We start from the raw sequence: 27,985 nt of genomic DNA on the forward strand, positions 1-27,985 counted from the left end.
TGACTCGGCCCCAGGCCACCTCTGCGTGGCTGTGACGTAGGCTTCGCCCCGCCCGCCTTGGGTGGTGACGCGGTGGCCACGCCCCCGAGCTTACGTCACCAGCCCGGTTCCCTCTCCCGGGAGCGTTGGCGGACGCGCGGCGCCCACCCCCCTCCCTTCTCAACGGGCTCTCCCCTCCCCGGTGGCGGCCGCGGCCCGACCCTCTGCGGGGCGATGGCCCGGACCCCGAGTGCGGGCTAGCGTGGCTGGGTGCCCGGTCATGGGCTGTATCGGCTCCCGGAGCCCGGCGAGTCAGGGTAAGAGGCGGAGACCGGGCCCGGGTTGGGGAATCGGGCTGAGGCTACCCGGTGCGCGGGCCGCCGCGGGGGGGTGGGGGCCTTGAGGAGGGGGCCGGTGTTGGAAGAGGGAGGAGCCTGCACTGGGGAGGCGGGCCCGTCAAGAGGAGGGAGCGGGCCGAGCCGGAAGTGGGGTAAACCGACTCAGGCTCACTCCTAAGGCCTGCTACTGCCTCTGGGCTCTGCAGGGTGGACTCGTGGTCTTTCCGCTTGCATCCCCACCGCTGAGGGTGGCAGGAGGCGCACAGCCTAGAGAAGGGCTGCTCAACCCCTTCCAGCCCGTGGCGACTGACCTTGCATGCCCACTCACAGTCACCTCCCCCTCTGCCTACACCTCTCACTGTCCTGGGAGTGGCCTTATGCTGGGAACCTGTCTTCTCCTAGCTGTGTCCCAACCCCCTTCAGGAGGTAGCCTGCAGACGCTGGTCAAGCATACTACCATGGAGTTTTCGACCAAACTCATTACCCCCTTCAGAGTCCGCAGGTTGATGAAGGGGACTGCAGCCCCATTTGGGGGCACCTGTGAGCACCTGATCACCTCTCATCTGTAAAAAACTGTTTTAGTCCCCTGGCCCCACTCCCAACAAAAACAGAACTCACTCTGCCCTGTGGAGGGAAACAGGAGCCCAGAGGGAGGCTGTCCGGGCATCCTTTCCACAACTGCTGACCACTGCCTGAGCCTTGGTTCCCATAGATTGCGGTGCACACTGGGGCCTGGCCTTAGTTTAGTGTCTGAGGTAGGTCAGCCTACTTTACTCCCGTGTCATGGATTTCCCCAGGCCTAAAGCCAGGCAGGAACTTGTGACGTGTGTAAGGCTGGCTTTGGAATGAGTCCTGGGCTTTTAGGGCAGGCGGTCAGGCACAGAGGCCTTAGTGTGGGTGTTACTTGAGGTTCTTTGGGGCTAAAACTCTAGCTGAGATATGTATTTGACTGGGGTTCCCATGAGGAATTCTAGGATTTGTAGTCTTAGATTAATCTCATGACTTTTGAAGCTGAGAAGCAGCAGGCTGCTCTGATCCCTCTGGCCCTGCTAAAGCTTGGGAGTTCAGGAAGTCATTCCCTCCTGTAGTCAGGAGAGTTTGGCTGACCTCCTGACTGGCCTCGAGAGCCCTGATTAGGCACCAGCTGGGGGCCAGGGATGGCCTGTAACCTTGTGTCTTCCTTCCGGTTGGTAGCGTTTCTGGGGACCACCAGCTGGCTGAGGCTCAGGGACAGAGACGGCTGCTCCAGCTAAAGGTCAGTTGTGATGTACAATTGCCTGTTGGCACTGTCTAGGGGATGGGCCTCAGCTCCTGAGCTCCAGAGAGCTCAGCTGGGCCCAGGCACTCCCACCTCCTCAAAGCCATGAGGCAGAAGTGTTCTCCTTCTGTGACTAGGCACAGGTTCCAAGTGGGGAGGGGACTGGCTCAGCATCCGGAGCCAAAATAGGAATAGAACTGGGAGCTGAGCCTGGAGCGGTTCTGGGCTTTTGGTTCTCCGCATCAACACAGCCAGCATGCCTATGATTTCTGTGCTGGGCAAAATGTTTCTGTGGCAGCGTGAAGGGCCTGGAGGACGATGGACTTGTCAGACAAGTCGAAGAGGTGAGGCCAGGGACATAGATGTGATTTGGGAGGTGATGGGAAGCTGAGGAGTAGGATGCTCAGGCGGCAAGAGGAAAATTACTCTGGTTAGATGTTGGGAACCAGGCTGAGATAGGAACAGACAGGCTGGGGCCAGACAGGGCATCAGGAAAAAGCCTTAGGGGGATGAAAGTCAGAAGAAAATCACAGGTTTGTCAGAAAAGAAGAGTAAAAAGCTGCGCATAAGCTGAGGCTAGCCAGAGGAAAGAACCATAGCAAGCTTGTAGAGGGTCTGAGCTGGTGGTGGGGAGAGGGGGTGATGTTGGTGGAAGAATGTGGTGTGCTTTCCCAGAGGAATGGGTAGGTTGAGAAACCTGAGAAGGTTCGGAATTTATCAAAGTTTAGGTTTCATACCTAGGGTTTTGATGGCAGAATATATCTTGAGGAAGATGGTGGGGAGTGTCTGCCACAAAATGGCCCCAGAGGCCTGAAGGTCAAGGCTGTGAGGATAGGGGCTTTCAGGCTTGTGGAGAGCACCAGGTGGTAGGTTCTTGGGACTGGGGGATGGAGAAATGATAAGGGCAACACCGGATGAAAATGGGGTCTTGGCAGAAGTAGGAGCCCAGCTGAAAGCCTTTCCCCCACCCCTCAGTGGCCTCGGACCCCGCGTGGGCTGTGGAGTGGATTGAACTTCCTCGAGGCCTCTCCCTGTCTTCCTTGGGATCTGCTCGGACTCTCCGAGGCTGGAGCCGGTCCTCCCGCCCTTCCTCAGTGGACAGCCAGGACTTGCCAGAGGTGCTGGGCCCCTGGTGTTGGTAGGGGGAAGGGGGCCCCCTGCATCCACGTGAAGGGGATCTGGGTGCCCCACCCCCGCTTCGCCAGCCAGCCTTGCTTCTGGCTCTCTTTTCCTGCAAGCGGAGGCGCTATCCGGCCGCCGGGGCCACAAGGCCGCCCCCGCGCGCCGGTCTGCTCTGCTCTGCTCGGCTCTGTGCCAGCGGGCGGGCTTGCTTGCGCCTTGGGCCCTGACGTCAGCGCATCCCGGGCCGTATCCCGGGAGACCCTGTTGCATGGTGATGGGTTGCCAGGGAGACATACACCTTTTTCTCTGGGCCTGGGCCGCAGCTGCGTGAGCGCAGGCAAGGATGGTGATGGCTGGGGGGAGTGATGGGAGGGCGGGAGAGCGAACCAGGGAACACCCACCAGGTGCTCCTCCCCCCAGGCTGGGCCTGAAGCTGCCGGCACCACCCTGGGGGCCCTGTCAGCCAGGTATTGAAGGGACGGGTGGGCCTGAGGTCAAAGGGGCAGGTGGAGTACCTCTTCTGAGGGGTGGGAACGTGTTGGAGAAGAGGTCAGCAGTGCTGGGGATGGGGCGTGTGCCTCCGACTTCATTCATTCATTGAGGGAGACGTTTCCCAGGGTTGCCAAGGAGCCCTGAGCCAGGTGTAGGGTGGAGGTGGGAACCCAGGTGAATCAGACTGAGGCTTTGCCACCCCAAAATCCCTCAGGAAAGATGCAAGGACATTGCTGAGCTGGGGGTGCAGGCATACAAGACAGAGAAACTGTGGACTGAAAACATAATTAGAAGGTGGTGGCACTTGAGAATCAGGCCTTAAATGATAGGGGGCATTTTGTCAGGCAAGGATGGCATTCTTAGCCCAGGGGAAAGCTGCGTTCCTTTGCCTGGAGGGAAGGTGGAAAGGTGGGCTTTCACTGGGCAGAGGAAATCACTGGTGGATTCCAAGCAGGCCTGGAAGGAGCCTAGGGCCTCACAGAATGGATTCCTTCAGTGCCTGACTGAAGTGCAGCTTCCACTTCATTGGGCATTGGAGGAACCCAGGAAAGATTTTAAGTAGGGACATGTTGTGACCAGTTGCACTCCAGGAAAATTACTTGTTTATTTTTATACTTTGCCTAATTCTTTCAGCCTATGTATTTTCAGAGCTACTCTGTACCAGGCACTGTGTTAAACACAGGGTGGGTGCAGCAGTGACCAAGAGAGACCAAATTCCTCATAGAGCTAAAAACCAATAAGAAGTAAGGAAACACAGGAAACAGACCATAGTGACACACACAGGATCTGTTGATAGAGGATGGCAACTTGCTATAGACTACAGAGGGAGCCTGGACTACTGCTAGGGTGGCCAGGAAGGCTCTCTGAGAGAGTGATATTTCAGCCAAGACCCTAAAGATGAGGAAGAACCAGTCATGGGAAGTGGGGTGGGGAACACTTACATACACAACATTCTGGGCTGAGAAAACAGTGTGGAATTGGAACTTGGGGGACCACCAGTTGTGCTAATCTGAGCAGGGGGCACTGAGGGCTTACCCTTGAGAAATGGCGGTGGCAGTGGGAGTAGAAAGGATGACAGTAGTATAGAAGGCAGTTTGGAGATGGAGTCAGTAGGTGTTAATAACAGATCTGGGTAAGCAGGCTTAGGGGAGAGCCGGTGGTAATGCTGAAGTTTGGAGCCAGGTGGAATGGGAGAATGGTGGGGTGGAGCGAAGTCAGGAAGTCTGATGGCAGGGCCAGATATGAGGAGAAGGTGTTGGGCTTGGTTTTGACCATACTGAGTTTGTGGCCCCATAGGCTCTAGAAACAGCTAGGATGGGGGATCTGAAGACTGAGATGGGCAAGGGGGAGAGGACCTGGAGGAAGTCCCATTTGCCATGCATTTGGCCTCCCCTCTTTGCTATTCTCAAAGGCCCCACTCCATTTACTTGTCAACCTGCTTCCCTCCCTGCAAGCCAGGATGTGGCGGGTTAGCTGCAGTTCTATTCCCTTGGACCTGCTCACGTCTGTGTTGTTTCCTGGGTGGACACAGTTTGCAGATCCTGGCCTCTTACTTTCTGACATATCGCAGCAGCCACTGGGACATCAGCAATGCTCTGGCATCTTTTCCCAGCTCCCATATCCCCTTGATGCCTTGGGTGGAGTATGGGTCTGTGGGGAACACTGGTGTCAGAGGGGCACTCACCCTCTGATGCTGTCACCCAAGGTGAATGTTGGAGACACAATCGCAATGCTGCCCAAGTCCCGGAGAGCCCTAACTATCCAGGAGATTGCTGCACTGGCCAGATCCTCGCTGCATGGTATGCACCCCCTTTGCCCTTTTGCACATGCCCTTGGGGACTGTATCCTGTGAGCTTTTGCTGGGATCCCTCATTCCTCTCTTTCTCAAATGAATGCCAGCTCCCTCCTCCCAGCCAAAGACACATGTGGACTCTTAACTACCATCACCCCTCCCCTCTCTTCCCAGATGCTCCCTGGTGTGTGTTCATACCAGCTTTCCTCATTCTGCACCCCCTTCCAGGTATTTCCCAGGTGGTGAAGGACCACGTGACCAAGCCCACTGCCATGGCCCAGGGCCGAGTGGCTCACCTCATTGAATGGAAGGGTTGGAGCAAGCCAAGTGACTCACCTGCTGCCCTGGAATCAGCCTTTTCCTCCTATTCGGACCTCAGTGAGGGTGAACAGGAGGCTCGCTTTGCAGCAGGTGGGTACTGAAAGGGTTTATCATAGGGATGCTTATGTTCATCTCCTCGGGCCTGATGTGGGGGTTGGAGTCTTTCTGTACTGCTGTGTCTTCCCTCTCCTGTGTCTAAGCTGAGCCCTCATCTTAGCTCACCTCTGCTAAACAAACTCTGTGTCTTTCCTGTCAGGAGTGGCTGAGCAATTCGCCATTGCAGAAGCCAAGCTCCGGGCATGGTCTTCGGTGGACGGCGAGGACTCCACTGATGAATCCTATGATGAAGACTTTGCTGGGGGAACTGACTCAGGTGAGGGAGATATCCCATGCCAGTGCTCCCAGCAGAGGTGGAACCTCCTGACAGGCCTTGTGGTTCAGAGCTCAGCCTTTGTTTTGGAAAGGGAGACCCAAAATGTCCTCAGCCTGGAGAAGGGGAGAGGAGAAGGACAGACTGTCCAGACAGTCCTTGACATTCCAAGGGAAGGACTCACCACACTGGTGAGTGGGCAGTCAGCAGTTGGAAATGGGAGTGGTTCCTTTTCCATAGGTGCTAAGCCTTCTTTGCAGTTGGGCTTCGCAATCCGTCAAGTGAAAGTCGCTCAGTTGTGTCTGACTCTTTGCGACCCCTTGGACTATACAGTCCATGGAATTCTCCAGGCCAGAATACTAGAGTGGGTAGCCTTTCCCTTCTCCAGGGGATCTTCCCATTCCAGGGATTGAACCCAGGTCTCCCGCATTGCAGGTAGATTCTTTACCAGCAGAGCCACCGGGGAAGCCCTTCAAACAAACAAACAAACAAACAAACAAAAAGCCCAGAGACCTCACCGATGCATTCTGTACAGCTGATCTCTGAGGGTCTGCTATGTCCTGCCTTGCCCTCTCAAGGCAGCCTTTTGGCTGGCTGTAGCAGCTCAGAGGAGCTGCAGTGGAGCAGCACAGCTCCCTGCAGGGCTGGGGCCCCAGGCAAACAGGAAGGCTTGCTGGGCCTGGACCGCCCACAGGGCCTCTGGCTCCAGCTCAGGATCCTTGCCCTCCAGCTCGGGATCCTTGCCCTCCAGCCGAGGCCTGCCTGTGGATCTTTCCCTGGGCCAGGGCTTGCAGAGGGGACCCTGCAGGGGTTGTGCAGCTGTGCAAAGGCCCTCCTTTCATCTTCCAGTCTCTAAACCACATGGCTGACTTTTCTGTAGCTTCTAGGCTCAACCTCATAGGCCCCCCCCCCCCACCCCGACCTCTTTGCCTTTGAAGATTGCCTCTACCCGGCCCATCCCCTCTTGCTAATTAACAAGCTCTCCAGGGTGGGCAGTACATTAGAGCAGATTGGGGACTGCTACTGTGGTCTTAAGGGGACTGATTAGGATGCCTGAACCACAAGTGTTTTTGTTTGAGTTCTAGGCCTATTTTGACCCCTGGTATAATGATAATGACCAACATTTATCCAAGGCCATTACTAGCCCCTGTGGAATCTGTGGAAGTTAGAAAAAGGGATGTCTTCTTCTGGTGGGGATAGCCCTGTGCTAGGGCATGTTGCTTGGCGGGGACTGTGGGCTGAATTCAGCCTTGGACAGGCACCCCTTGTGCAGTGAACCACCTGCGCCATGTACAGTATCCCTGTATTTATTGATTTTCACCATGTTCCAGAGTCTGTTGTTCTCTCAAAAATCCCATAAAGTTATAACCTCCAGTTCACCATTAAGGAAACTGAGGCACTGAGAGGTTAAGCAACTTGCTCCAAGTTACTCAGCTCCTGGGAGGCTGGGAGCCGGGAGGATGTGGCTTCTAGGTGGGCCAATTGAAATGGGGCTGGCAGGGCTGTCTTCTTTCTCTCCCCCTGCAGACCTGGCTGGGCAACTGCCCCTGGGGCCCCACTTCCAGGACCTCTTCACCGGCCACAGATTCTCCCGGCCTGTGCGCCAGGGCTCCGTGGAACCTGAGAGCGACTGCTCGCAGACCGTGTCCCCAGAGACCCTGTGCTCTAGTCTCTGCAGCCTGGAGGACGGGTTGCTGGGCTCCCCAGCCCGCCTGGCTTCCCAGCTGCTGGGCGATGAGCTGCTCCTCGCCAAACTGCCCCCCAGCCGGGAAAGTGCCTTCCGCAGCCTGGGCCCACTGGAGGCCCAGGACTCACTCTACAACTCGCCCCTCACAGAGTCCTGCCTTTCTCCCGCTGAGGAGGAGCCAGCCCCCTGCAAGGACTGCCAGCCGCTCTGCCTGCCACCAGCGAGCAGCTGGGAACGGCAGCGGCAAGCCTCTGACGTAGCTTCTTCTGGGGTGGTGTCCTTAGATGAGGATGAGGTGGAGCCAGAGGAACAGTGACCCAAATCATGCCTGGTGGTGGCATGTGTCCCCTGGCTGCTTCTGGGGACTGAGCCTCCGTGCCCCAGCGTGGGTGAGGCTTCCAGCAGAGCTCCAAAGCCTGGAGGGCTCCTGGGAGCACTCACTCCTCCATTGTGTGTTTGCATGAAAGTGTTCAGAGGAGGGAGGGGCCAGGCTGGGGGCGCATGTCCTGCCCCCACTCCTGGGGTTTGCCGGGGGATGCCCGGGGCCCCTGGGGCATGGCTACAGCTGTGGCAGACAGTGATGTTCATGTTCTTAAATCAAAAACACCACGTACACATTTCCTCCTCGGGTGATGTGAACCCCTAAGGGGGTGGCTGTGACTGGGCTGTAGAGCAGGAGGGAGCCCCGCCTCTCCCGTCCTCTACCCCCTGCCTCTCCTCTGCTTTTCTTCTCACCTCCAAGTCCACGTGCAGTGCTTGACAGAACTGCCCCTGCCCGGGGGGCCGGCTCCAAGCCTCCTGGAGCCTCAGGATCGAGGTGTCCCCCCAAGGGCCCCTTGCCCAGCTGGGCTTGTGCTGTGCTTCACCTCTCCATCATCTCTAAATCTTCTTTTTCTTAAAGAGGGGTCTCGGTCTATTCTTTCAGTCGGATCTTCTCTGGGAGGCCATGGAATGATGAAAGCCTGTACCCTCGGCCCTCTTCCTGGCCCCTGTGATGGGGTCTAGGCCTTTCCCCAGCTACTTGAAGGACGTGTGGGCAGGGTCCTGGTGGCTCGAAGCCCAAAGGCTGCCCCATTCACACAGGAGTTCTATTTAGGGTGGAGTTGGAAGAAGGGATGGCTCTGGTTGCCACGGAGCAGTGATCTGGATGTTCTTCCAGAGAAGACCACAAGGGGGCCACATGAGTGGCCAGGCAGTTGTCTGTGGGAATTGTGCCAACAAAAGACAGTCATGAGGGAGCGTCTCTCCTTGGGGAGGAAAGAGGGTTGTGTCTTTCTTGGCTGAACAAAAGGGCAAAGCTACCTTCCTGGGGCCTGAGCCTCAGCCGGGGTCTGGATGAGCAAGCAGCGGCGGCCTCTGCAGACCCGGCATTCCACGGACAGCGGGCTCTGGAGTTTACAGCTCTGGGGGCTGCGGGTGGCCGCTCAATTTGGAGCTTTGTAGACTTTGGCAGGTGAGAGGGCCCAAGGTAAGAACAGAGCCGAAGGGCACAGGCATTCTATATATAAGTGGCTCATTAGGTGTTTATTTTGTTCTATTTAAGAATTTGTTTTATTAAATTAATATAAAAATCTTTGTAAATCTCTATATACATCTGGTCATTGGAGGTTCCAGTATAAACCCATCTTAGTTCTACCCCGTCCCTCTCAAAGGGGGAGCAGGGGTCAAGCCAACCCACCCCCTTCTGGACAGGCCAGTGCTGACCTTCCTGCTCTGGGAACACTTGCTGCAGGTGGGAACCGGCTCAGATTTCAGGTAGGATGAGCTGGGAGAAGCTAGCACCCCAGGTCTGGAGGCAAGGCTGGAGCTCCTGTGTTCCCATGGTGGAAAGAACAGGAGACCGCAGGATCTGGGCCGATAGTCACGGCCACTGCCATCCCAGGTCACACCTGAGGGGATCACTGGCACTTGTCGTCGCTGTCAGAAGGGCTGCCCTCCCGAGGGAGGCCGTGGCGGGAGCGAGGCCCCCAGAGTGCATGCACCTCGGTGGTCTCTGTGTCACTGCTGCTGGTGGCACTGTCACGGAAGCTGGCGAGGGGCGGCCGGACTTTCACGCCCTGTGCTGTGACAGAGCCCTCGATAGCCTTCCGGAGCTGGAAGGGTAAGAGGGTCAGACGTGTGGACTCGGGGCTCCCTACTCAGACACCACCTCAGTGCTTCCCCAGGTGAGCTAGAGAGAAGCCTCCAAGCCTTTGTGGAAGTGGCTGTCATCATCTCACCTCCTTCAGGGTGACAATTCCAATGAGTCTGCCAATACTGGTGACATACGCATGGTCCACTCCCAGCAGTGAGAAGATGGTGTGAGTCTGCAGTGTGGGGAGAAAACACAATGGACTTGATGCATGAGGGGACAGCTGTACATTACAGGCCAGAGGGACCCAGAACAAGGTGGCGGTGGGCAGTAGAAGGGGTGTAATGGATGGTGAGGGGAAGGGCATAGGACTACCGGAGGAAAAACAATAATGAGAACGTTTCTGTAACCAAGCCTCAGAAACTTGATAGTGGGAATGTTTATATTGCTTACGTTGATGGGGGAGGGGACAGGGGAAGGCTTCTTTATTCCATGTTAGAAAGGAGGACAGAGAACAACTGTTGAAATACAACATCAGATGACTGGCCAGGCACTGGGCTAGGTTTTTCCTATATGGGCATTTAATTTCAGTAGTGTCCTGAGAAGTAAGTATGATACCCATTCTATAGGCGAGGAGCATGAGGCGAGGAGCTGAAGTGACTTGCTCAAGGTCATCAGTAAGAAGGAGCCTTGCAGCCCCAGGCAACTTCTCATCACACTATGCAGGAGGAAGCACAGCCCCTGTTGTCCTGTGCAGCTGTCCAATTAGTTGTGGACCCAAGTTCCACACACACCCCACTCCCCCTAGGGGCACTGGCCCTGAATTCTCTACCTCTAACTCACCTCTGTGGCTGACATGCTTCCCGTGGGCCCTTGGGGAGCTGGCCAGCTATACCCCTCTAATTCTGGCCTGCAGCACTCTACATTTCTCATACAGTTTGCCTTTTCTGGAGCCCAGCTAGCATCCCGGCTCCTTTTGAAATGTAGTTTGCAGTCCAGGGGGACAACAGTCACACCCATCCTCCCCATGTTTTTTTTTGCTTTGGGCCCTCCCCCCAGGCCTTCTAATGTAATCAACAAGGGTTCAGAAATTGTCAGGCAGTTCCCCTCATGCTCTAAGTGGATTTTCTCAGGCCAGATGTCTTGAAAAACACTCTACTGACTCAGCAGTTCCTGGAATTTTTGGCCTATCATTTATCGCACTGTTCTGAGTTTACTTGTAAGCCTTTTGGCTTAATATTTGAATCAAAATGGGCACTAATAACCCAGATTCTAGAGTACCAGTTACTCAGAACTCATTGTAATCATCTTAACAATTTAAAAATGTTTTATTATACAGTTGCTAAATTCTTTAGGAAAGGAATTCCAGGACTTTCCTAACTTTCTCCATCTGAGGCATGACAGTAATCATAAAGGGAGCTAGAAGTTCAGTTTTAGAATATGCTTTCCTGTGCTCCTTCCATGCCCTTGTCATAACTGTCCTGTGGTTAGTTAGCAAGTTACTCCTATCTAACTTGAATCCTGTGTGCTACAAGTTATCTTTAATTTCATCATCTGACTTTGGAGGGAAACATTGTTATAAGATTTCCTGTTTCAGTAATCCTTTAGTCTTGCCTTCTCATGGTTTAATAATCCCTTTCATCTCCCAAGGATCCTATTAAATAGTTCCCCTTGATTTTCAGTTCTCCACAATTCTAATCAGAGTGAGCTTCTGGCAGACTATATGCTTTTTAGATTTGCAAAACACTTGTCTCACTAAGCCTTACTGATTGACTTTCTGAACATCCTGGTGGTTCTCCCAAACTCCCTTAGCATCCTCACCAGGATAGGGCTGCCACATTGTAATGGGTTCTGCTTTCTGCCTCCTTTCCCCCCAAGTTGGCTCTGCCATCCTAAGAGCCTTCCCAAACTTGAGTTAGACCCCAGGCTCCCCAGAATGGCTCATAAGACCCTTCCCAAACCCGCCTCAGCCTGTCTTTCCAGCCTCAGATGCCATCAGGCACCCCATCCTCACACGATCACTCATCCTTTTCTGAGAACATCCATTTCTGTCACACTCAACCCTTCCCTCGTGACATCATCTTTTAAAGTCTCCTGTTGGTTGCTTCTCAGTGTAAGCAGCAGTAGTAATTCCTAAGGGATATTGAATACTTACTATGTGCTGGGCACTGATCTAAGTGCTTTACATGTTATTAACTTTAATCCTCAGAAAACCCTATGATGTAGGTACAATGATCCCATTTTATAGATAAGGAAAGTGAAGCACAGAGAGGCTAAGATGTGACAGGGTTAAAAAGCTGGCTACCACATGGTAGGATTCAGGTTCAGCCTGCTGGCTTCCTGTTGACACTCTAGCTCCTCCTCTCTACCCACTGGTGCTCTACAGATGGCCCTGAATGAATGAGGTACTCCGCTGGTATGAGATGTCCATTTGCACAGGTTCCTAACTAGTCTCCCATGTATTCCTCTCCCTTCTGAATATTCTCTTCCTGCACTTCACTGGACTATTTACTGATTCCTCAGGCCTACAAGGACAGTTTGAATTCTCATTTTTATGTTCTTATTGCTTTTAGTTCTTTGTACTTTTGTTGGTTGGTTCCTCAAAGGCTTCTTTTTTCCTCAGATTTTTAAGTTTGTAACAAACATCTACTTGTTCCTTTTCATTTTAATTTAATTAGACACCAGGGAGCTCACTAGAAGGCCTGTACGTCTTAGACTTAGGAACAGTGAATTGACAGGGAGAGGGACAGTGTGGCCTTCTGAAAGAATCCTGGGAGTAGGGCTGGAAAATCTGGCCCTTGGGCCTGACTGCTATACTGACTTGGGTAAGTGACCTCCTCACTGCCTCAGTTTTCCCATGTATAAATATGGTTAAATCCACAGGCTTTTAGATTCCAGGCCTAGTTCTGCTACTTACTAGGTGTGTGCCGCTGCTGCTGCTGCTGCTAAGTCACATCAGTCGTGTCCAACTCTGTGCGACCCCATAGATGGCAGCCCACCAGGCTCCTCTGTCCCTGGGATTCTCCAGGCAAGAATACTGGAGTGGGCTGCCATTCCCTTCTCCACTAGTTGTGTAACAAACTGCTTAACCTGTCTGAATTTCAATGTCCTCATAAAAACTAGAATATCACAATATCCATCTTACAGGGTGGTTGTGAAGATTAAAATTAAACATGTGAAGAACTTAGCCCACTGCCTGGCACGTAGCTGGCACTAAAAAATGTCAGCATTTTCATTATCATTGTGCGATGTTTGAGGATTAAGTAAGATGATGGAAAAGCTTTAGAGGTCTTAGGAAGAAAGGCTTTAATAAAAGCCAGATGTATTATTCACAGGCCTATCTTCTTTTTTTCTTGCAGTTGCATGGCAATTTTGATCTGGGGTCTTTACCCAAAGGCTTATAAATTCCTTTATTACCTTTTGCTTTTTTGTTTTTGTCCCTTGTTCTTCCTGCCCTCCTTGTCTGGCTGGCTGGCTAGGCTAGCTCTTGGGAAAAGCTGGTGTCTAAGCTAGCTGCCCAAGCTGCAGACCTTGAGAGTGTTCCTTCTCATCCCTCGTGCCTCAGAGGCTTGCACGTTAAATCTGTCAACAATTTAGCTAAACTCTCCTGGTGTCTGCCTGAGCAGCCTGCTGGGTATACCTGTGCTCCCTGCCTTCCCTGAGAGGCTGGAAGACACCCAGTGATGCTGGCCACTTTGCCCTGGGGAGCCTGAGGCAGTCCTGCAAAGAGAACCCCTGCCCTCCACGAGCATCAGCCTCACCCATCAGCAACCTGTCTGCACTCTGGTTTTCTGCAGGCTGTTTTGCCCTTCTGCTTAGCTGTCTTCCTGTGTCCCTGCCAGTTTTCCTTTGGCCTACATTAAGTCAGACTTTCTGGGGTCTGACATTCCAAGCCCCCTGCTAGGCACTTCTCATCTTTGTTTATCTCTTCTCTGCAGTGTCCCCAGTCCTACTTGGATCTTTGTTCACTTGTTTATTAGATTCTCATCTCCTGCCTGTTTCTCACCCATTTTTTTCCCTTTTTGAGTGTATCAGCCTCCTCAGGCGCTGGCAGCCTCCTGCCTCACTCTGACCCTAGAAGGTCAGAGGCCTCCTGGCTTCCACCCAGCACCAGCCCTGTCTTTGTTGCTGTTTTGGTGCAGAGTTCCCGCGGGCAAGGCTGAGCACAGAAAAAATGATGCCTGGCTCTACTGTAGACAGGAAGGGGATAAGGGGCCCTGGCTCTTGGCCTCCCATCATCTGAAGCGACGTGTTTGAAAAACATGTCAGCACAGAGCCCACTCTCTGCTGTCTCTTTTTCCCTCACTGGCTTAAGTCCAAGTCTGTAGGAGGACTTAGATCCCCACCTTGTGCTCCTGAGGCCCAGGTAGCCCCAGGCCTCTGGCCCTACCTTGTGCAAAGAGGTCCGCTCCACCAGCTGGAAGGGTGCAGGGTCAATTTTGCAGTCACTGAAGTTGACAGGTTCATCTAGTTGCTGCTCTTCCCACTCCAGAATCTGAGGGGACAAGACTAGAAGGGTTAGGGAGGTGCCGACAGCTGCTCTCACCTCCCCGAAAGTAGCCTGCCTCTTTTCCTACCCCACAGTCCCTCCCACGGGGACAGCAGCCAAGATGATGACTGAACACACCCAGGAAGAAACAGTCCAGAGTCCAGTCACACCTTACCTCCTCAGGGGTCATCTCGCCTTCCAGGTCTGAGTCGCTCTAGGAGAGACGAAGGTTGACAGCTTGGGGGCTGGGGGAAGGGAGTGTCCCTCCCCAGCATAGGGAAGCTTGCCCCACCTACAGCCTGGCCCTCCCTGTCTCCTGCTCCAGAGGAGCCACAGGAGGAAGGGGAGCACTTACCGCCAAGGAAATTCGGACCCGCTTCGGCTTGCGCTTGTCACATTTCCCCGACTTCTCCAACTTTGTTAGAGCCAAACCAGAAAGAAGAGGAGTTGATGTTATAGGGAGGAGGGAGGTGAGGGAAAGTGGTGGGGATGGGAGGAAGGGCACACCGCAGGGACTGCTGACATCCAGGAGGACAGAGGGGCCAGGAGGATGGAGGCAGGCACTGCAGGCTAACAGAGAGGTGGTCTCAGGGTCAGAGAGAGATGGAGAGCGAGCGCCAGATGGAGAGGCTCTGACCACTCACCTCTGAGGTGGGCTCGGGGGGTGGACTGCCACAGAAGAGGCTTCTGAGGGCGATGCCAGCCTGCTCCATGTTCCCTGTGTTCCCAAACACAAGGCCCTGAGGGCAGTGCCATCTTTGCTGGAGAGGACCAGGAGAGGTGAGGGCAGGGGAGAGGCGTCCTGCTGCTATTCCTGGTGCATCTGGGCAGGGACCTCGTGGGTCTCCAGGACCGGTCTCTGGCTCTGTCCTGCTAGCCGGTGGGCTCACCTGTGGGGCTCTCCTTGACATTCACGGTGTTGCTGGGGCTCCTCTTGAGAGCGGGTTTCAGGGGCTTGTGAGTCTCACCCCGGGCTGCAGGGAAGCCCTGGTCCTCTGTGTTCACCTGCATAGGCAGGAAGGGGTTGGGGAGCCTGTGGTTCCTGACCACCTCTGTGTCACCACCCTCTCATATAGTCTACACGATGGCATTTACAAAGTCTGGGTGGCCCTGCCATGACGCCTTCCCCCTTACCTGGAAGCGGACGGAGGTCTCAGGGCTGGGGGGACTCTCCTGATCAGAGGGTGAAGAGGTCTGGGCAGCTCGACGCTCTTGCATGTACCGCCGCCGGCGGGCTGGGCTCAGCTGTGCCCCCAGCAATGCCACCACTTGTGAACGCTCGATGGACCCCAGGAGGATCATGGACTCTGGAGAGAACAGGTGGGAGGACTCAGGAGCTGGGGAGAGGCCCTCCTACCCACTTGCCTTCTCTTGCACCCAGTGGGGGACCTTGGATACAGGCCACATACCCAAGGGAAATCCTGGCCGGGTTTGCTGGCTTACTGCCTTTGGAACCAAGGAGGCTGGTCCTGAGCTCCCACCCCTCCCCCTTCCTGAGCTGGGAGATAACCTTCATTCCTGGTCCCCCCTCCTGGCTCACCAGGGGACTCTACTAGGGCCAGCATGCGGCCCTTGGTCCTGTGCAGTGCCAGCCGCAGGTCCCGGAAGGTGCAGCTGAGTGCCACGTGGGGAACGTCCCGCACCATGATGTCCTCCACTCGCACCCGGTACTGCCTGAGGGCCGAGAGAGGCACTCTCTTTGTGGTCAGTATGGGGAGGGCAGCCAGGAGTACTACCATCCCAGGGCTATGGGGAAGGCCCCAGGGCTTATGGGGACAAGGGTGGAGGACCCAGGAGCACCCTCTGCCCTCGTTCTGATCAGGTGGGTCAGCCATAGTTCCCCATGGAGTGGACAAGGGCAGTTTTGGCCAGGAGGCAGCAGGGTGACTGGTCTCCCAGCCTTACTTGCTGGAGGTGTGTGTGATGGAGTCCTAGGATACCTCCTGCCCCTCACCCCCAACCCCCTTGTCACCCAGCCCTCCGTACTGGTGGCGGCCCCAGCCCAGCTCAGGCAGGTAGGGCAGCTTCTTGATTCGGATGATGCTGTCATAGAGTGAGGGCTGTAGGCTCTGGGCAACGGCATTGGCCAGAATGACGGCGATCATAACAGGCAGGATGTGGGCGATCTGGCCTGTGAGCTCGAACACGATCACGGCCGTGGACACAGTGTGCGTCACTGCTCCTGCCAGCGCAGCTGCTCCTGGGGACAGCCACCTTCAGTCTCCTCAGGGTGCCCAGGCCCCAGATGACCACCCTCCCCCGCCCCCAACTCTGGGCAGGACCCTCAGGGCTGCCCTGTGCAATCCTGGGGAGTGGGCCTGTGCATCTGAGGGTTTCTGCCAGCAGGGGGCACCAGAGCCTCAGGCCCTATGGCCCAGTCACAGGGGTTTTCCAAGAGGAATAGAGACCTGGAGTACTCACCTACGACTGCATAGCCTCCAGGCACAATCCTGTAAGTGCTGCTGTCTGTGTGAATCCCGTCAGGGAACCAAGCAGCCATGCTTTCGCCCACCAGACGCCCAAATGCTGCTCCTTCAGGGAGGGGGGTGGGAAGAGAAACAGGTAGTGGAGGGGGAGGGCAGGGACACTAGGAAGAGAGAGGGTCAGAGGGTGGGGGAAGGGGCCGGTGGGTCATTCAGTGCAGGGGACTACCCTGCAGGGGTGGGGGTTGGGGCTGGGGCTGGACCAAAACCCGCTCCCAGGCAGAGACAGGATGACCAAGGGGTGGCCAGAGGATGCAGGCTGGAACAGGCAGCTGAGGACTCACCAATGACAAACACCGGCATGAAGGCCCCACAGGGCACTGGGATGGTGGTAGCCAGTGCAGACATCCAGAACTGCAGGCAGGAAGTCGTTCAAACTGGTAGAGGCACCACCTGGCCCCAGGCAGCCCCCAGCTCCACCCCAGAAGCCTACCTTGCTTATCAGTCAGGCACAAATGTCCCAGTTATCTCAAAATCCCCCAGAGGTGAGGAAAAGGAGGACTTTGGAACCAGTTGGCTTGGGTTCAGCTCCTCACTTTGCTATCTAGCTATGTGACTTTGGGCCAATTACTTTTAACCTCTTTGTGCCTCGACTTTCTACCTTTAACACAAGGGTACTACTATTACCTTTCTCATAGCACTGCTGTGAGGCTTAAAGGGGTTAATATATGGAAAGTGCTTAGAGCAGTGCCTGACACCTAGTAAACCTGTGTTGGCTATACATATGTAAGGAGCCCCACCTTCATGAGAATGAAGATGACCAGGGTGAGGAAGACGTTGGCCCGTGGCGGGTTCCAGGCCTGTGAGGTTCCAGGTGGCTCTAGTTCCTCCATCAGACCCTGGCGGACCCACGTCCGGTTGTCAAACAGGGTGACCAATGTCTCTTTCTGTGACAGCTGTAGGTGAACAGGGTGCCTCAGTCTGGGGGGACAGATAGAATGGAAAGGGAAGGGGCCCATAGGCAAGCAAGGGCTATTGGCTTTCGAAGGGATATATCCCAAGAAAAGGTACATATTCCTGTTCTGCCTGGGGTTACCTCTCCGGCCATGAACTGTCCAAAGCCAGGGGGGAAGGTCAGAGTAGAGATGAGTAGAGTCACCAGAGCCGGGAAGAGCAGGCGTCTAAGAGATGTAGGTTTCACAGCATCAAATACCAACCTCAGGCTGGTGATAGGCTTGGGTGCCCTCACATACCTTACAGCTAAGGTCACAGCAGAGCCTTGGCTCTTACATAAAAGCACACAGTTCTGAGAAAAAGCCCTCTTTGCCGCTCATGACACGATGGCCCTGAGGTGATGGCCATCCAGGCCATCTGATGTCTTTCTTTCGGCTCCTCACTCCTTAAGTAGGTAGCAGCAGCGGAGAATCCATCCCCCCAGCCCTCTGTGGGCACCTCTAAAGCTGTGACTCCTCCCCTTACCCTCAAGCTTCTGCTTCTGTCTCTCTGTGGTGACTTAAGAGTGAAGGTGTTGTTGGGGAAAGCTAGAGTTACTCATGAAGCTGACTGAAGGTGCCAAGGGAGCAGGTTGCCCTTTCCCTGAAGCGTATCAGTCCCAAGAGTAATCACGTCTCAAGCCTCCCAGCTCCCAGTCCTTGGGGTCTCAACTGTGAGAGCAGGAGGAAGAACTAAGACTCAAACGTTCTTCAGGGGGCACTGCTATCTGGGCCAACTCAAGGGCCTACAGGAAGCCTTAGTCTTTGATCCAAAATGCCCTCTGCAACTGACTAAAAATTCAAAAGTGGCAATTTTCAAGTAATTTAAATAAAAGTCAAAATGTTCAGTCTGGAAAACACCATTGGACAATTTCCTCCAGGGACTGCCCATTTTTGACTCGGCCACTATTTGCCATCTCACTTGTTACCACGCCTCCCCTCCTCACCAAGGGAATGACCTTCATACAACCCAAAGAAGAATCAACTCACTTCTTCATGAGGAAACGGTTGATGGTCTTCTGCTTTCGCATCACCTGGACAATCTTCCGGTTCAGGTAGACAAAGAGTGCTCCCCCAAAACCACTGGCGATACTGGAGAGAGTAGAAGCACCCGCGTAAAAGGAGGTCTTCCTTCTCTCACCTCCTCCTTTCCCACACCTCAGCTCCCTCAGCTCCTCACCCAATAACAGCAAAGGCTGGCAGCTCCTGGAGATCGAACGGGAAGTCAAGCCGGAACCGGGTTTTGAACAGAGCCGTGATGGTCTCTGAAGGGAAGCAGAGCAGCAGAGGGAGGTGGGTGTAGCCTTGGAGGGCCCCACCTCATCTGCACCATTTCAGGGCTCGCCTCCTGAGCCAGGTTCCCCCACCTTCATCACGGTTCCAGACGGCCAAGACCCGGAAGATGAAGGCACTGAAGGTGGCAGCAAAGAAGCCCCGCCAGTAGTTGCGCACGGCAAAGAAGGTGGAGGTGACCTCGATGCTGAATAGCACACCTGCGGGGGGTGGGGGCAGGGAGAGCACCCCTTGAGGCCTGGGTCCCATGGTCTCTGACCCAAGGGCTGGGCTGGGGCTGACCCTCTCTGCCCACCTCCAATGGGAGCCGCAAAGCAGCAGCCCACCCCCACAGCACAGGCGGCGGCCAGCATCTCTGTGTTCCGGGATTCATTCTGGCGAAGAGTGGTGGGAAGGGGAGTCGGCATTAGCGTGGGCTCAGCAGTCCACCCCACCCCTATACCTTCCTGCAATGTCCCCCTTACCTCGTAGATGCCCCCAAACAGCGAGAGGAACTTGCTGAGAAGGGCGGCACACATGCTTGCGATATGCACAAAAGGGCCCTGGGAGGTAGAGGCAGGTGGTGAGTGGGGCTGGGGCACACCCTCATGTTGGCCCAGCTTTGTCCTCCCCTGGGAGGGACTCCTTCATTCCCCAGTCTGCACTGACCTCTTTGCCAAGGGGCATCCCACTGCCAAGGGCACAAGTCAGCCCGATGACCTTAGCTACGAAGGTCTTGAGGGTGAGGTATTCCTTCAGCACCACTCCCCGCAAGATTGTCTTCATCTCAGGGATGCCAGACCCTGGGGCAGGGGGTGCACAATCCCAGAAGAGTCACCGGATGTGCCTGTTTCAGTAGGCCCATCTCCGCCCTGTCTTTCTCTCCTATTGTACCAACAGCCTGAGGAGCCAGGATCTGTGTGAATCCGGCAGAGAAAGTGATGAGGACGACGGGGTAGGTGACCCAGGCCAGGTACTGGAGTAACGGGTTAGTGTTCAAGCCCTTGGACATCCACTGCTGAGCTGTGGAGAGAGGACATATCACTGAAGCTCCGGTGCGCACACCCGGTCCCCGCCTGGCTGCTGGACACAGTTGTGTGACCAGCTGTCCCAGGGAGTACTACATAGAGCCAGGGTAACAAGGGATAGGGCAGGGGTTAGAGAGCATTCACTGAGACAAAGATCACTGTAGGTGATAGGGTCAGCTGAACAGGGTGGCAAGAAGTTGTGGCCTAAGGGAGTGGCAGTGATTACGCCTGAAGACAGGGCGGTCAGGGCGGCCAGGGGAAGTGGTCAGTGGACAAGTGCGGCATGGAGGAAGCAGGCTTGTTCTCCCCCGCCCTTCCCCACCAGCCCTTGTCCTCACCCTGCAGACAGGCAGCGATGGCGTAGTCCATGGCCCAGCTGACCAGGGCCATGAGGAGCCCCAGCAGGACTAGGAAGATCCAGTCTTCACCAACCCTGGACACTAGGAACTTATGGCAGTGTACGGTACAGACTGGGAGCAGGCGAGGGAAGAAAGGGACGCTGGCACCAAAGCATACCTACCCCTGTCCACCCCGGCCCCTCCCCTCCCGGGCAGCTCGAGCAGCCTCTGTCCCCCTCAGCACAGCTCAGCCAAGTCCCCTGCCCCAACCCAGGTCTCACTGCGGCATCGGGCACAACGGCTCTGTCCATATTCCAGGAGTTCTGGTGGAGCCCGAGGGGAAGGTGGACCCCGCCAGGGTTCGGGCCCTCCCAGGCGGATCCGAGCAGCTTCCTCTTTGGCAAAGGCCCCAAGGTCCTGAGTATAACGCCCATACATCTGAGCAATAGGGGAGATGGAGGTTAGACATGGGCAGAGTGGGGAGGCAGGGAGGGCTCCTGGGGCCTCAACTCCCCTTCTCCCAGCCCCCACATTATGTACCCCTTTTTAACCCATGTTTCCCACTTTGGCTTGGGGTGTGGGAACAATGCACAGTGCAGATTGTGGGGGCTGTTCTGGCTGGAGTGATGGGGACAGCCAAGGTACAGGGACACAGCTCTGGGGGTGGCGGAATAATCGGTCCTCTTCTCACAAGCCTGGGGAGGCGGGGAGCAAATGAGGAGGAGTGGGAGGGAAAGCCCCAGAGAAGGAAAAGATGGAAAAACCTAAAGCAGTGTGCAAGTGGGAGGAGGGAAGGTCAGAGAATAAGGGATGGTCAAGGGCACATGGGTAACAATAAGGGCCTCATGGAACTGGGGGCAGCTGAGCTGGGCCTAGAAACAGGCGGGCCCCCAATCCTTATCACGTTCCTGCTGGGCCTCTGGCCTGTGACCGACTCAGCTGCACCCCTCCCTCCCACCCTAATCCCCTTGTCCCCATTCTCCACTCCCACCCCAGCCTGCCAGCCCAGCTGGGAATGGAAAGTCTCTCTGGGTGGGTAGAGAGTACTTGGTGATCTCAGCCCCACTCTGGAGCTGCCCTGAGACCCATGGTGGTTTAGGGGACAGCAGAAGCTGATGGCTTGGCTGTGACTGTGGATGCTGGGGTGATGGGATGGGAGAGTGGCCGAGCAGTGGCTAGACCTGCCAAGCTGGGCGTGTGTTGGGGGGTGGGGAGGAGTAGATTCCGGCTGCCACCCGCAGAGCTTCGGGACACAAAGGGCTCCTGTTGGGCTTGGTGGGGGGGAGTGAAGGGAGGGAAAGATAGAGATACACAGAGAGAGAGAGAGAGATAGAGAGCAGGAAAGGGAGGAGAGGGAACCAGAGAGGAGAAAGAAGGGGGGAAAAAAAGGCTGGGAAGGGGCACAGAAGAGAAAGAAGTAGACTAGAGGGGAAGAAGGGAGGAGGAGAGAGAGTTGAGTATAAGAGGCGGACAGCATAGGAGGGGGAGGTGAGTGTGTGAAAGACAAAGGGATCGGAAGGAGGCTGGAGCAGGGAGTGCCCAGGAGAGAGTCTGACCCTGAGAACTCTGTTCCAGAGATGAGACAGAGACCAGGAGAAGGAGAAGTGGCTGGTGCCCTGCTACCCTGACCAATGCCCCATTCTTGGCCCATGCAGACTGGCAGACACGTCCCAGGCTGTGCAAAGAATTACCCCTCTTCCCTTGCTCCACCCCCACCCTGCCACCTCTCTCTGTCATCCCGTTTCATCCAGTCACTCTTTCTTATAACTGGGCACCTCCCTGCCTCAGATACACCCCAGGCCCCCTCCTCCTGGAGAAGTTCCTTCCCTGCCTCCTTCCTGGGCAAATTCCAGCCCACACTGATAAAAAGGAGCTACAGGGCCCACTCCCTTCCCTAGAGGTTGGGTCCCCCACCCCAGTGACACAAGCAGAGGCAAAAGGTTTCTCAAACACTGAAGTTACAGTGGTGGCTGTGAGTCAGTTCAGATCCCCAGGACCCCTGCTTCTAATGATGTTGAGGGCCGGCCCTGGGGTGGGTAGGGGCTGGACACCCAGAGTCAGCCTGGACAAAGGTCCCAGTTCCCACACCCATTCCTGCTTGACCCATCCTCCTGTAAAGATCCTGTCCCCCAGGGTAGCAGGTAACCATTTTTTCCCCCAAAGAATCAACTGAAGGATTCCTACCCATGCTGGGTTGCCAGCCACTCCAGCGGTAAGGGCCAGGGCTGGGTTTGGGGCTGATCATCTTTCTAGCACGTGCCATGCACAAAGTAGAGACAGAAAGAACGTCTTTGGATGGTGGAGATCGAGTGGAGAGAGAATGTTCAAGGATGTGAGTAGTGCTGGGAAGGGGTAGTGGGGTGCTGAGCCCTGGTCCCAGGTGGTGGTGGGGAGGAGCAAGGAAAACGTTGCTGGGGGGATTAGAGAGGACAACTGGGACAAGCACCTGAAGTCCTTGTCCTGTGCAGGCCCCCAGCCTCAGCCAGAGACCTGCGTGCAGCTTTCCACCTTTTAGCCCCTCAGGCTCTCAGTTTCCCCAGGTCAGAGGGCTGGATGAGGTTAGGTTAGCCCCTCTGGACCTCGTCGCTTCCGCAGGTAACTGGGAGCAGTGGTCCGGGAGCACATTCCTCAGGGCTCTGCTGGCTTCACTTACCAGGGTCTGCTCATACTGCAGCGCCCGCGGCTCCATCCCTTCCTCCGCCGCCGCCCCCGCCGCAGCCGCCGCCATCTCCGCTCACAGCCCTCCTGCCTCCCGCCGCGGCTTGGGCTCTGGCCCGGCTCGATTCCCGGCCCGCGGAGCCCGCGCCCACAGTCGTCCCGTCCCCGCAGCCGGGGCGGCCGAGTGCAGAGTGCGGCGGGCCCCGGGCGGGCGCCGCTGGCACAGCCTCCCGCTCGCGTCCCCTCCTAGGCGGGCGGGCCGAGGGCGGTGCCCTCGGCGCTGCTCCGCCCGCCGGCCCCTCCGAGGGAGCCGGCCCTGCCCGGCCGGGGTCCGCGTAGGGGCCGCCTCCCGGGCTCGGAAGAGGCGGCAGGGGGCGCGGGCGACGCGCGAGCCCGCGACCCCACTCGGTGGAGGCCGGTGGCTGAGAGGGGCGTCCCGGGCCAGGGCGGGGGCGGGTCCGCTGGCACGTGGAGGGGCCGGACCGCGGCTGCGGCTCTGCGCGCCGGGTCGGGAGGGGCTGGACACGCCAGGGCTCGGTAGGGCCTGGGGAAGGGGGCGGTCGAGCCGTCTAAATCAGATTTCGGGCCGAATCCCTCAGGGGCGGTCCCCTCTCTTGCTTCTCTGGAGGGGCCAACGGCTGACTGGCCAGGCAAGGTCCCTCTGCTCTCCTGGGGGATGAAAAACAAAGCCGGCGGGAACTCGGAGGGGGTCGCTAGGCCCAGAAGCGGGGGTTGCTTGGAACTAGGACCCTCGGTCTCTGTCATCCCCCTCCTTTCTCCTTCCTTTCTTTGCGGGTCCCCCAGAAGCACCCCCAGGGTGGTGCACTTGGAGCCACCTGGCCTTAGGCTAGTGCGGGGGTGGGGAGGGAACGGGAATGGGTGAGGCCAGAGGGAAGGGAGGTCTAGGTGCCTGGGAGGCGGGCGTGGGGGGGACAGAGGTCGCTTCTCCCTGTCAGGGCCCAAAGAGAAACCGGAGTAGGTGCTGACGTCCAGCCGCCATGGGGGAACACGGCCTGCTGGGGCTCTGCGTTCTCTATGAGGGTCCGGAGGACAGAGCAGAGAGGGTGAGCACTGGTGTATGAGCAGCGTCAGGGAGAGCGTCAGGAGAGGCCAGTGCCCAGGAAACAGGCAGTGTGCAGGAGGAGCAGCGCCGGGGTGAAGGGGCGCGCGGGAGGTCGCAGGGGGCTCCCGGGTGAGGGAGCAGTGCCCAGGAGGTGCCGGTGTGAGAGCCGGCACCCTAGAGGAACGGGCAATGTAAAGAAAGACGTGGTATCTGTAGGACAGGGCAGTGCCGGGATCAGGAGGCACGTAGGAGAGCTTGTCTAGAAGGAGAGGACCGTGGCAGGGGAAAGGGAAGAACAGAGCTTAAGGGGCAGGGCTCGAGGAGGACAGTGGGTTTGGAGTTAATGCCCTGCTGAAGGGGCGGTGTGAGGGAAGAGAGCAGGGAAGGGGACGGTGCAGGCTTCCTTCTTCCCCATGGTGACATCATGGCAAATTCCCAAACTGGAGGGACCCGGCTCAGGTGACATCCAGCTGGGACTAGCCGGCCCGGGCCGGCCTGGGTGCCAGCTGGAAGGGCTGGGTTTTGCGCCCAGCCGGGTCAGCGCCCTGGGGGCGGGGTGCTGCTCCCCTCGCCCTCCGTGCGGACTGTGACCTCGGCGGGCTCGCGGACGGGCAGGGTAGGGCTCGGGCCGGGCTTCTCTGGGCCAAGGATCAAGGTCCCTGGCTGGGGCAGGCCCCTTGAGCATTCCAGTCTTCCAGACCCGGCTTCTGAAGAGGGCGCAGTAGAGCCTCGGGAGAGAGCCGGACGCGACGCCACCTCGGTCGGAGGTGGGACCTATCGTGTCACCGCCCCGGGCGGGGTTTTCTGGACCCGAAACCAGCCCTCAATTTTGAAACCTCTCGGAAACCATCGTTCGGGGCGGAAGTTAAGAAGCCCCGAGAGCTAGGCAGCGGAAGTGGCCGCCTTAGGCTCGTCTGTGCGCATGCGTTATTCTATTCATTTGCTGCGGCGGTCCCAGCGCTGCGTCTCCTTAGCGCCTCTCTTTTCCTCCACGCGAGGGGGTGCGCTACCCCTAGTCGTCGTGGTCGCGCGCTCAGTCCCTCTGCCTCTCTCGTGGCCCCCTCACCATGGCGGGCATCCTGTTTGAGGATATTTTTGATGTAAAAGACATTGACCCGGAAGGCAAAAAGTTTGACCGAGGTAAGCAAGGTTTGGAGGGGCGGTTTGGGGGAAGGGGCTAATCACCTCGGGTACACGCCCCCAGGCCGCTTGTCCACCCAACTTTCGCGTGGCCTTTCCCTACCGGCTGGTCCTGGTGTCGGGACCTCTCTCGAGAAATAATTGTATAGATAAGAAAACGGAGCTTCCCGAGCTCTCCCTGGTTTCACACAAGCTGTGCTCGATGCCTGGGTGGCCTTTTCTCCTGGTGCTGGTGGACTCCAGGCATCTTTTCTAATCGCTCCCCACTCTGGACTAGGCTCTGTACTGTAAACTTTACACATACTTTGTCTCACTTCTTCTATTCCAAGAGTAGGCGGTGTCTTACCCGTTTTGCTCTGAGAGGCTAAGCAGCCCACCCAAGGTTGTACAGTGAATTATCCGACTTCACATCCCATTCCTCAGAGGCTTTTTAGCTCTTTGTAAAATCCTCTTGGAGTTTAAGAGTTGACTGTTTGGTATACACCTCTTTAGTCTGTCGTTTATCAGTAATTCTCCTGGGTGTCTCTTCCTTTGCCTGGACACTGATATGTTCTTCGGGACAAACACCAGTTTTTACACATCTTGATAATCAATCCCCTTAGCACAGCCCCTGACACAGGAAGAGGAAACCGTAGGATGAATGAATACCTTGCCCCAAATCAGGTTGTTTCTTAATCACCTAGGTTGGCCTAGAACCTGAATATTATTTATTGCCAGAGGATCTTTGATTCTTTTCTGTGGATTCTGTCCACTGGCCACAGGTTGTCTCCCCTTTCCTTCTTGCATGTGTGATTCTGATCGAGCCTGCACTTCTGTGAGAACAGACGAGAGGCCAGTGGATACAGACTGCATTAGACTGAGTGTTGTATTGCATCCAGTCCCCTGAAGTACCTGTCTGCCCTGCCCTGTCGGGTCTGCCCTGGGCCACAGGCAATTAACTTCTGCCACTCTTCCCCTCCAGTGTCTCGGCTGCATTGTGAGAGTGAATCTTTCAAGATGGACCTCATCCTTGATGTAAACATTCAGATTTACCCTGTAGACTTGGGTAAGTATTGAACACAAACAGCAGGAGGCTTTTTGTCATCTCAGCTGTTCTTCAGCCTCTGATATCGCTGTTATTTTCAGGTGACAAGTTCCGGTTGGTCATAGCCAGTACCTTATATGAAGATGGTACTCTGGATGATGGTGAATACAACCCCACAGATGATAGGCCTTCCAGGTGAGGTGGTGGAAAAGGGAGCCCCTGAAATGTGCCTGAGGACTAAGTAGATAGGTGTATAGAAAGACCCTTACTTAATTCATGAGATAAATGATCATCAGCAGACTCTGTGTTAGCTTAAGGAAACTGCAGCACTTAAGAATCCAGACATCCAGGTGTTTTTCCAAAGCAGTGATTACAGTGTGAGTTGTCGTATTTTGATAGTGGAGGAAATGAGCACTGAATGACCTAGGCTTTGTGGGCCTTGTGTCTTGGGAGGGAGTTAGTGTGATGGAAAGGCTTTGGATGCCCACTCAGTTCACATCTCAGCTCTACCACTTATTTGTTGAATAACCTTAACCTCCTTCAACCTTAGTTTTTTCTCATCAGTAACATATTGATGGTCAGACCTAGCTCACAGGGTTGCTGTGAGGATTGAATGACATCACGTTTAGAAAGTGTGTGGTGTTATGATGCTGCCATATAGTTACCAGTCACCATTTTTTTAAAGGGCCTATTACTTTTGTTAACTGTATTTAAGGATAACTGCCCCTGTTGTTCCACAGGGCTGACCAATTTGAGTATGTCATGTATGGGAAGGTGTACAGGATTGAGGGAGACGAAACTTCTACTGAAGCAGCAACACGCCTGTAAGTCCTGCTGTCTTGTGAGAGCCCTTTCCCTCCTCATTTTGTGAGGATTTGGGCTATGCTTTGAAAATCTGGACCATCCTCAGCCTCCCTGGATTTCTTTCTTCAAGCACCTCAGACCTAGCAGGACCCAGAAAGGAACTGTTTTGGGGACAGTTTTGGTCTGAAATGTAGGCTGCTCAGTTTGCCCTCTGTCAGGATCTTAAGGCCTGTGATCTAAATGAGAAACTGTTAATTTTGCTGAGTGAAATGCCAAGGAAAGTTACTTCTCCAAGAACTAAATGCAGCCTAAGTGATTAAACTGCTAGGCTTGTTTGTGTGTGTGTGTGTGTGTGTTTTGCTACTCTGCAATTCAATCCCTAGTTTTTTGGTTTCTCTGCCCAACTATTTTTTCCTTTTCTTTAAAACCTTATTAAAACAATATGTGCCCTTTGCAAGAAATTTGAAAAGCAGAAAAGTAATATGAAGAAGGAAAAAATCACCTATAATTCTATAACCAGAGGGAATCTTCTACATAAACATTCTTGAATATTCTAGGTTTTTTTTTCCTATGTACTTTTTTCTTTGAGATCATGTTGTTTATTACAATGTTTTGTTCTGTTTCATTTGCTTAATGTTATGTAAAACATGTTTCTTCATGTCAGTTTAAAGCTTTTCCTAAACATTTTTTTAAAAAATTCCTGAACATTTTTATAGCTGTGTAACATTCCAGTAAATGGATGTATCTTAATTGATTTGACCATTTCCCTTATTCTGGGCATGGAGTATTTTCCAACTTTCTGATATAAAAAACACTGCCTTGCACATATCTGTGCAATTTGGTTCCTAATGACAGAACTCTAGAAGGCTGCCTTTTTTTCTTAGGCTGGCATGGAGAGCAGCCGAGTAGCAGTTTTAGCTCTGGCAGTTAGACTCACGGGACTGGGTCTTCTTTTTCAGCTCTGCCTACGTGTCCTATGGGGGCCTGCTCATGAGGCTGCAGGGTGATGCCAACAACCTGCATGGATTTGAAGTGGACTCCAGAGTGTATCTGCTCATGAAGAAACTTGCCTTCTGAACCACCCAGGAAGCTAGCCTTGCTGCTTAGTCACTCAGGTCTTGGATGTTAGTTCAAGCCCGAATAGCAGTTGCTGTTGTTCACCTGTTCACACAGGGCTGGCTCTCTGTCCACTGTGGGTGCATCTTTAAGAGGTCTGGACTCTGGGAAACTGACTTGCCTGTGAAAGACCCATTGGGAGAGCTTAAGATGAATCAATAGCTGTTTTATGTACATGATTTTTTAAATTAAACTTTACTTTTTCAGA

General features: G+C 55.1%; 3 protein-coding genes across 11 annotated transcripts; 2 read left to right on the plus strand and 1 right to left on the minus strand.

Moving 5' to 3' along the window:
- The first annotated feature begins 124 nt into the window (after nucleotides 1-124).
- On the plus strand, nucleotides 125-8,944 carry FAM131A (family with sequence similarity 131 member A). 4 transcript variants are annotated; one of them, XM_061166722.1, is made up of 7 exons: nucleotides 156-296; nucleotides 1,512-1,572; nucleotides 2,551-2,693; nucleotides 4,895-4,988; nucleotides 5,210-5,392; nucleotides 5,559-5,675; nucleotides 7,200-8,944. In XM_061166722.1, the coding sequence occupies exons 4-7, from the start codon at nucleotides 4,919-4,921 to the stop codon at nucleotides 7,673-7,675; spliced, it is 846 nt and encodes a 281-aa protein (XP_061022705.1). In that variant the 5' UTR covers nucleotides 156-296; nucleotides 1,512-1,572; nucleotides 2,551-2,693; nucleotides 4,895-4,918; the 3' UTR covers nucleotides 7,676-8,944. The 4 variants fall into 4 exon arrangements, with proteins under 4 accessions (XP_061022703.1, XP_061022705.1, XP_061022706.1 ...); XM_061166720.1 differs by lacking the exon at nucleotides 1,512-1,572 and having other exon boundaries at nucleotides 125-296; XM_061166719.1 differs by lacking the exons at nucleotides 156-296; nucleotides 1,512-1,572 and adding an exon at nucleotides 1,658-1,919.
- Nucleotides 8,883-22,812, minus strand: CLCN2 (chloride voltage-gated channel 2). 3 transcript variants are annotated; one of them, XM_061166717.1, is made up of 24 exons: nucleotides 22,626-22,812; nucleotides 20,254-20,410; nucleotides 19,973-20,104; nucleotides 19,501-19,629; nucleotides 19,276-19,409; nucleotides 19,092-19,169; nucleotides 18,923-19,001; nucleotides 18,702-18,827; nucleotides 18,515-18,599; nucleotides 18,325-18,426; nucleotides 17,439-17,523; nucleotides 17,143-17,298; nucleotides 16,687-16,756; nucleotides 16,341-16,451; nucleotides 15,906-16,113; nucleotides 15,460-15,593; nucleotides 15,054-15,226; nucleotides 14,810-14,924; nucleotides 14,563-14,637; nucleotides 14,275-14,345; nucleotides 14,095-14,133; nucleotides 13,821-13,925; nucleotides 9,579-9,665; nucleotides 8,883-9,452 (listed from the first exon to the last, which is right to left on the minus strand). In XM_061166717.1, exons 1-24 carry the CDS (start codon nucleotides 22,698-22,700, stop codon nucleotides 9,258-9,260), a joined length of 2,721 nt encoding a protein of 906 aa, XP_061022700.1. In that variant the 5' UTR covers nucleotides 22,701-22,812; the 3' UTR covers nucleotides 8,883-9,257. The 3 variants fall into 3 exon arrangements, with proteins under 3 accessions (XP_061022700.1, XP_061022699.1, XP_061022701.1); XM_061166716.1 differs by having other exon boundaries at nucleotides 15,906-16,119; nucleotides 22,626-22,811; XM_061166718.1 differs by having other exon boundaries at nucleotides 14,275-14,334; nucleotides 14,564-14,637; nucleotides 15,906-16,119; nucleotides 22,626-22,810.
- Nucleotides 22,142-27,985, plus strand: POLR2H (RNA polymerase II, I and III subunit H). 4 transcript variants are annotated; one of them, XM_061166724.1, is made up of 6 exons: nucleotides 23,540-23,694; nucleotides 24,392-24,833; nucleotides 25,795-25,878; nucleotides 25,959-26,052; nucleotides 26,598-26,681; nucleotides 27,621-27,985. In XM_061166724.1, exons 2-6 carry the CDS (start codon nucleotides 24,761-24,763, stop codon nucleotides 27,736-27,738), a joined length of 453 nt encoding a protein of 150 aa, XP_061022707.1. In that variant the 5' UTR covers nucleotides 23,540-23,694; nucleotides 24,392-24,760; the 3' UTR covers nucleotides 27,739-27,985. The 4 variants fall into 4 exon arrangements, with proteins under 4 accessions (XP_061022709.1, XP_061022707.1, XP_061022710.1 ...); XM_061166725.1 differs by having other exon boundaries at nucleotides 23,573-23,694; nucleotides 24,366-24,833; XM_061166726.1 differs by lacking the exons at nucleotides 23,540-23,694; nucleotides 24,392-24,833 and adding an exon at nucleotides 22,142-22,304.

The sequence above is a fragment of the Dama dama genome, chromosome 19, assembly GCF_033118175.1.
Source record: "Dama dama isolate Ldn47 chromosome 19, ASM3311817v1, whole genome shotgun sequence".
Lineage (NCBI taxonomy): Eukaryota > Metazoa > Chordata > Mammalia > Artiodactyla > Cervidae > Dama > Dama dama.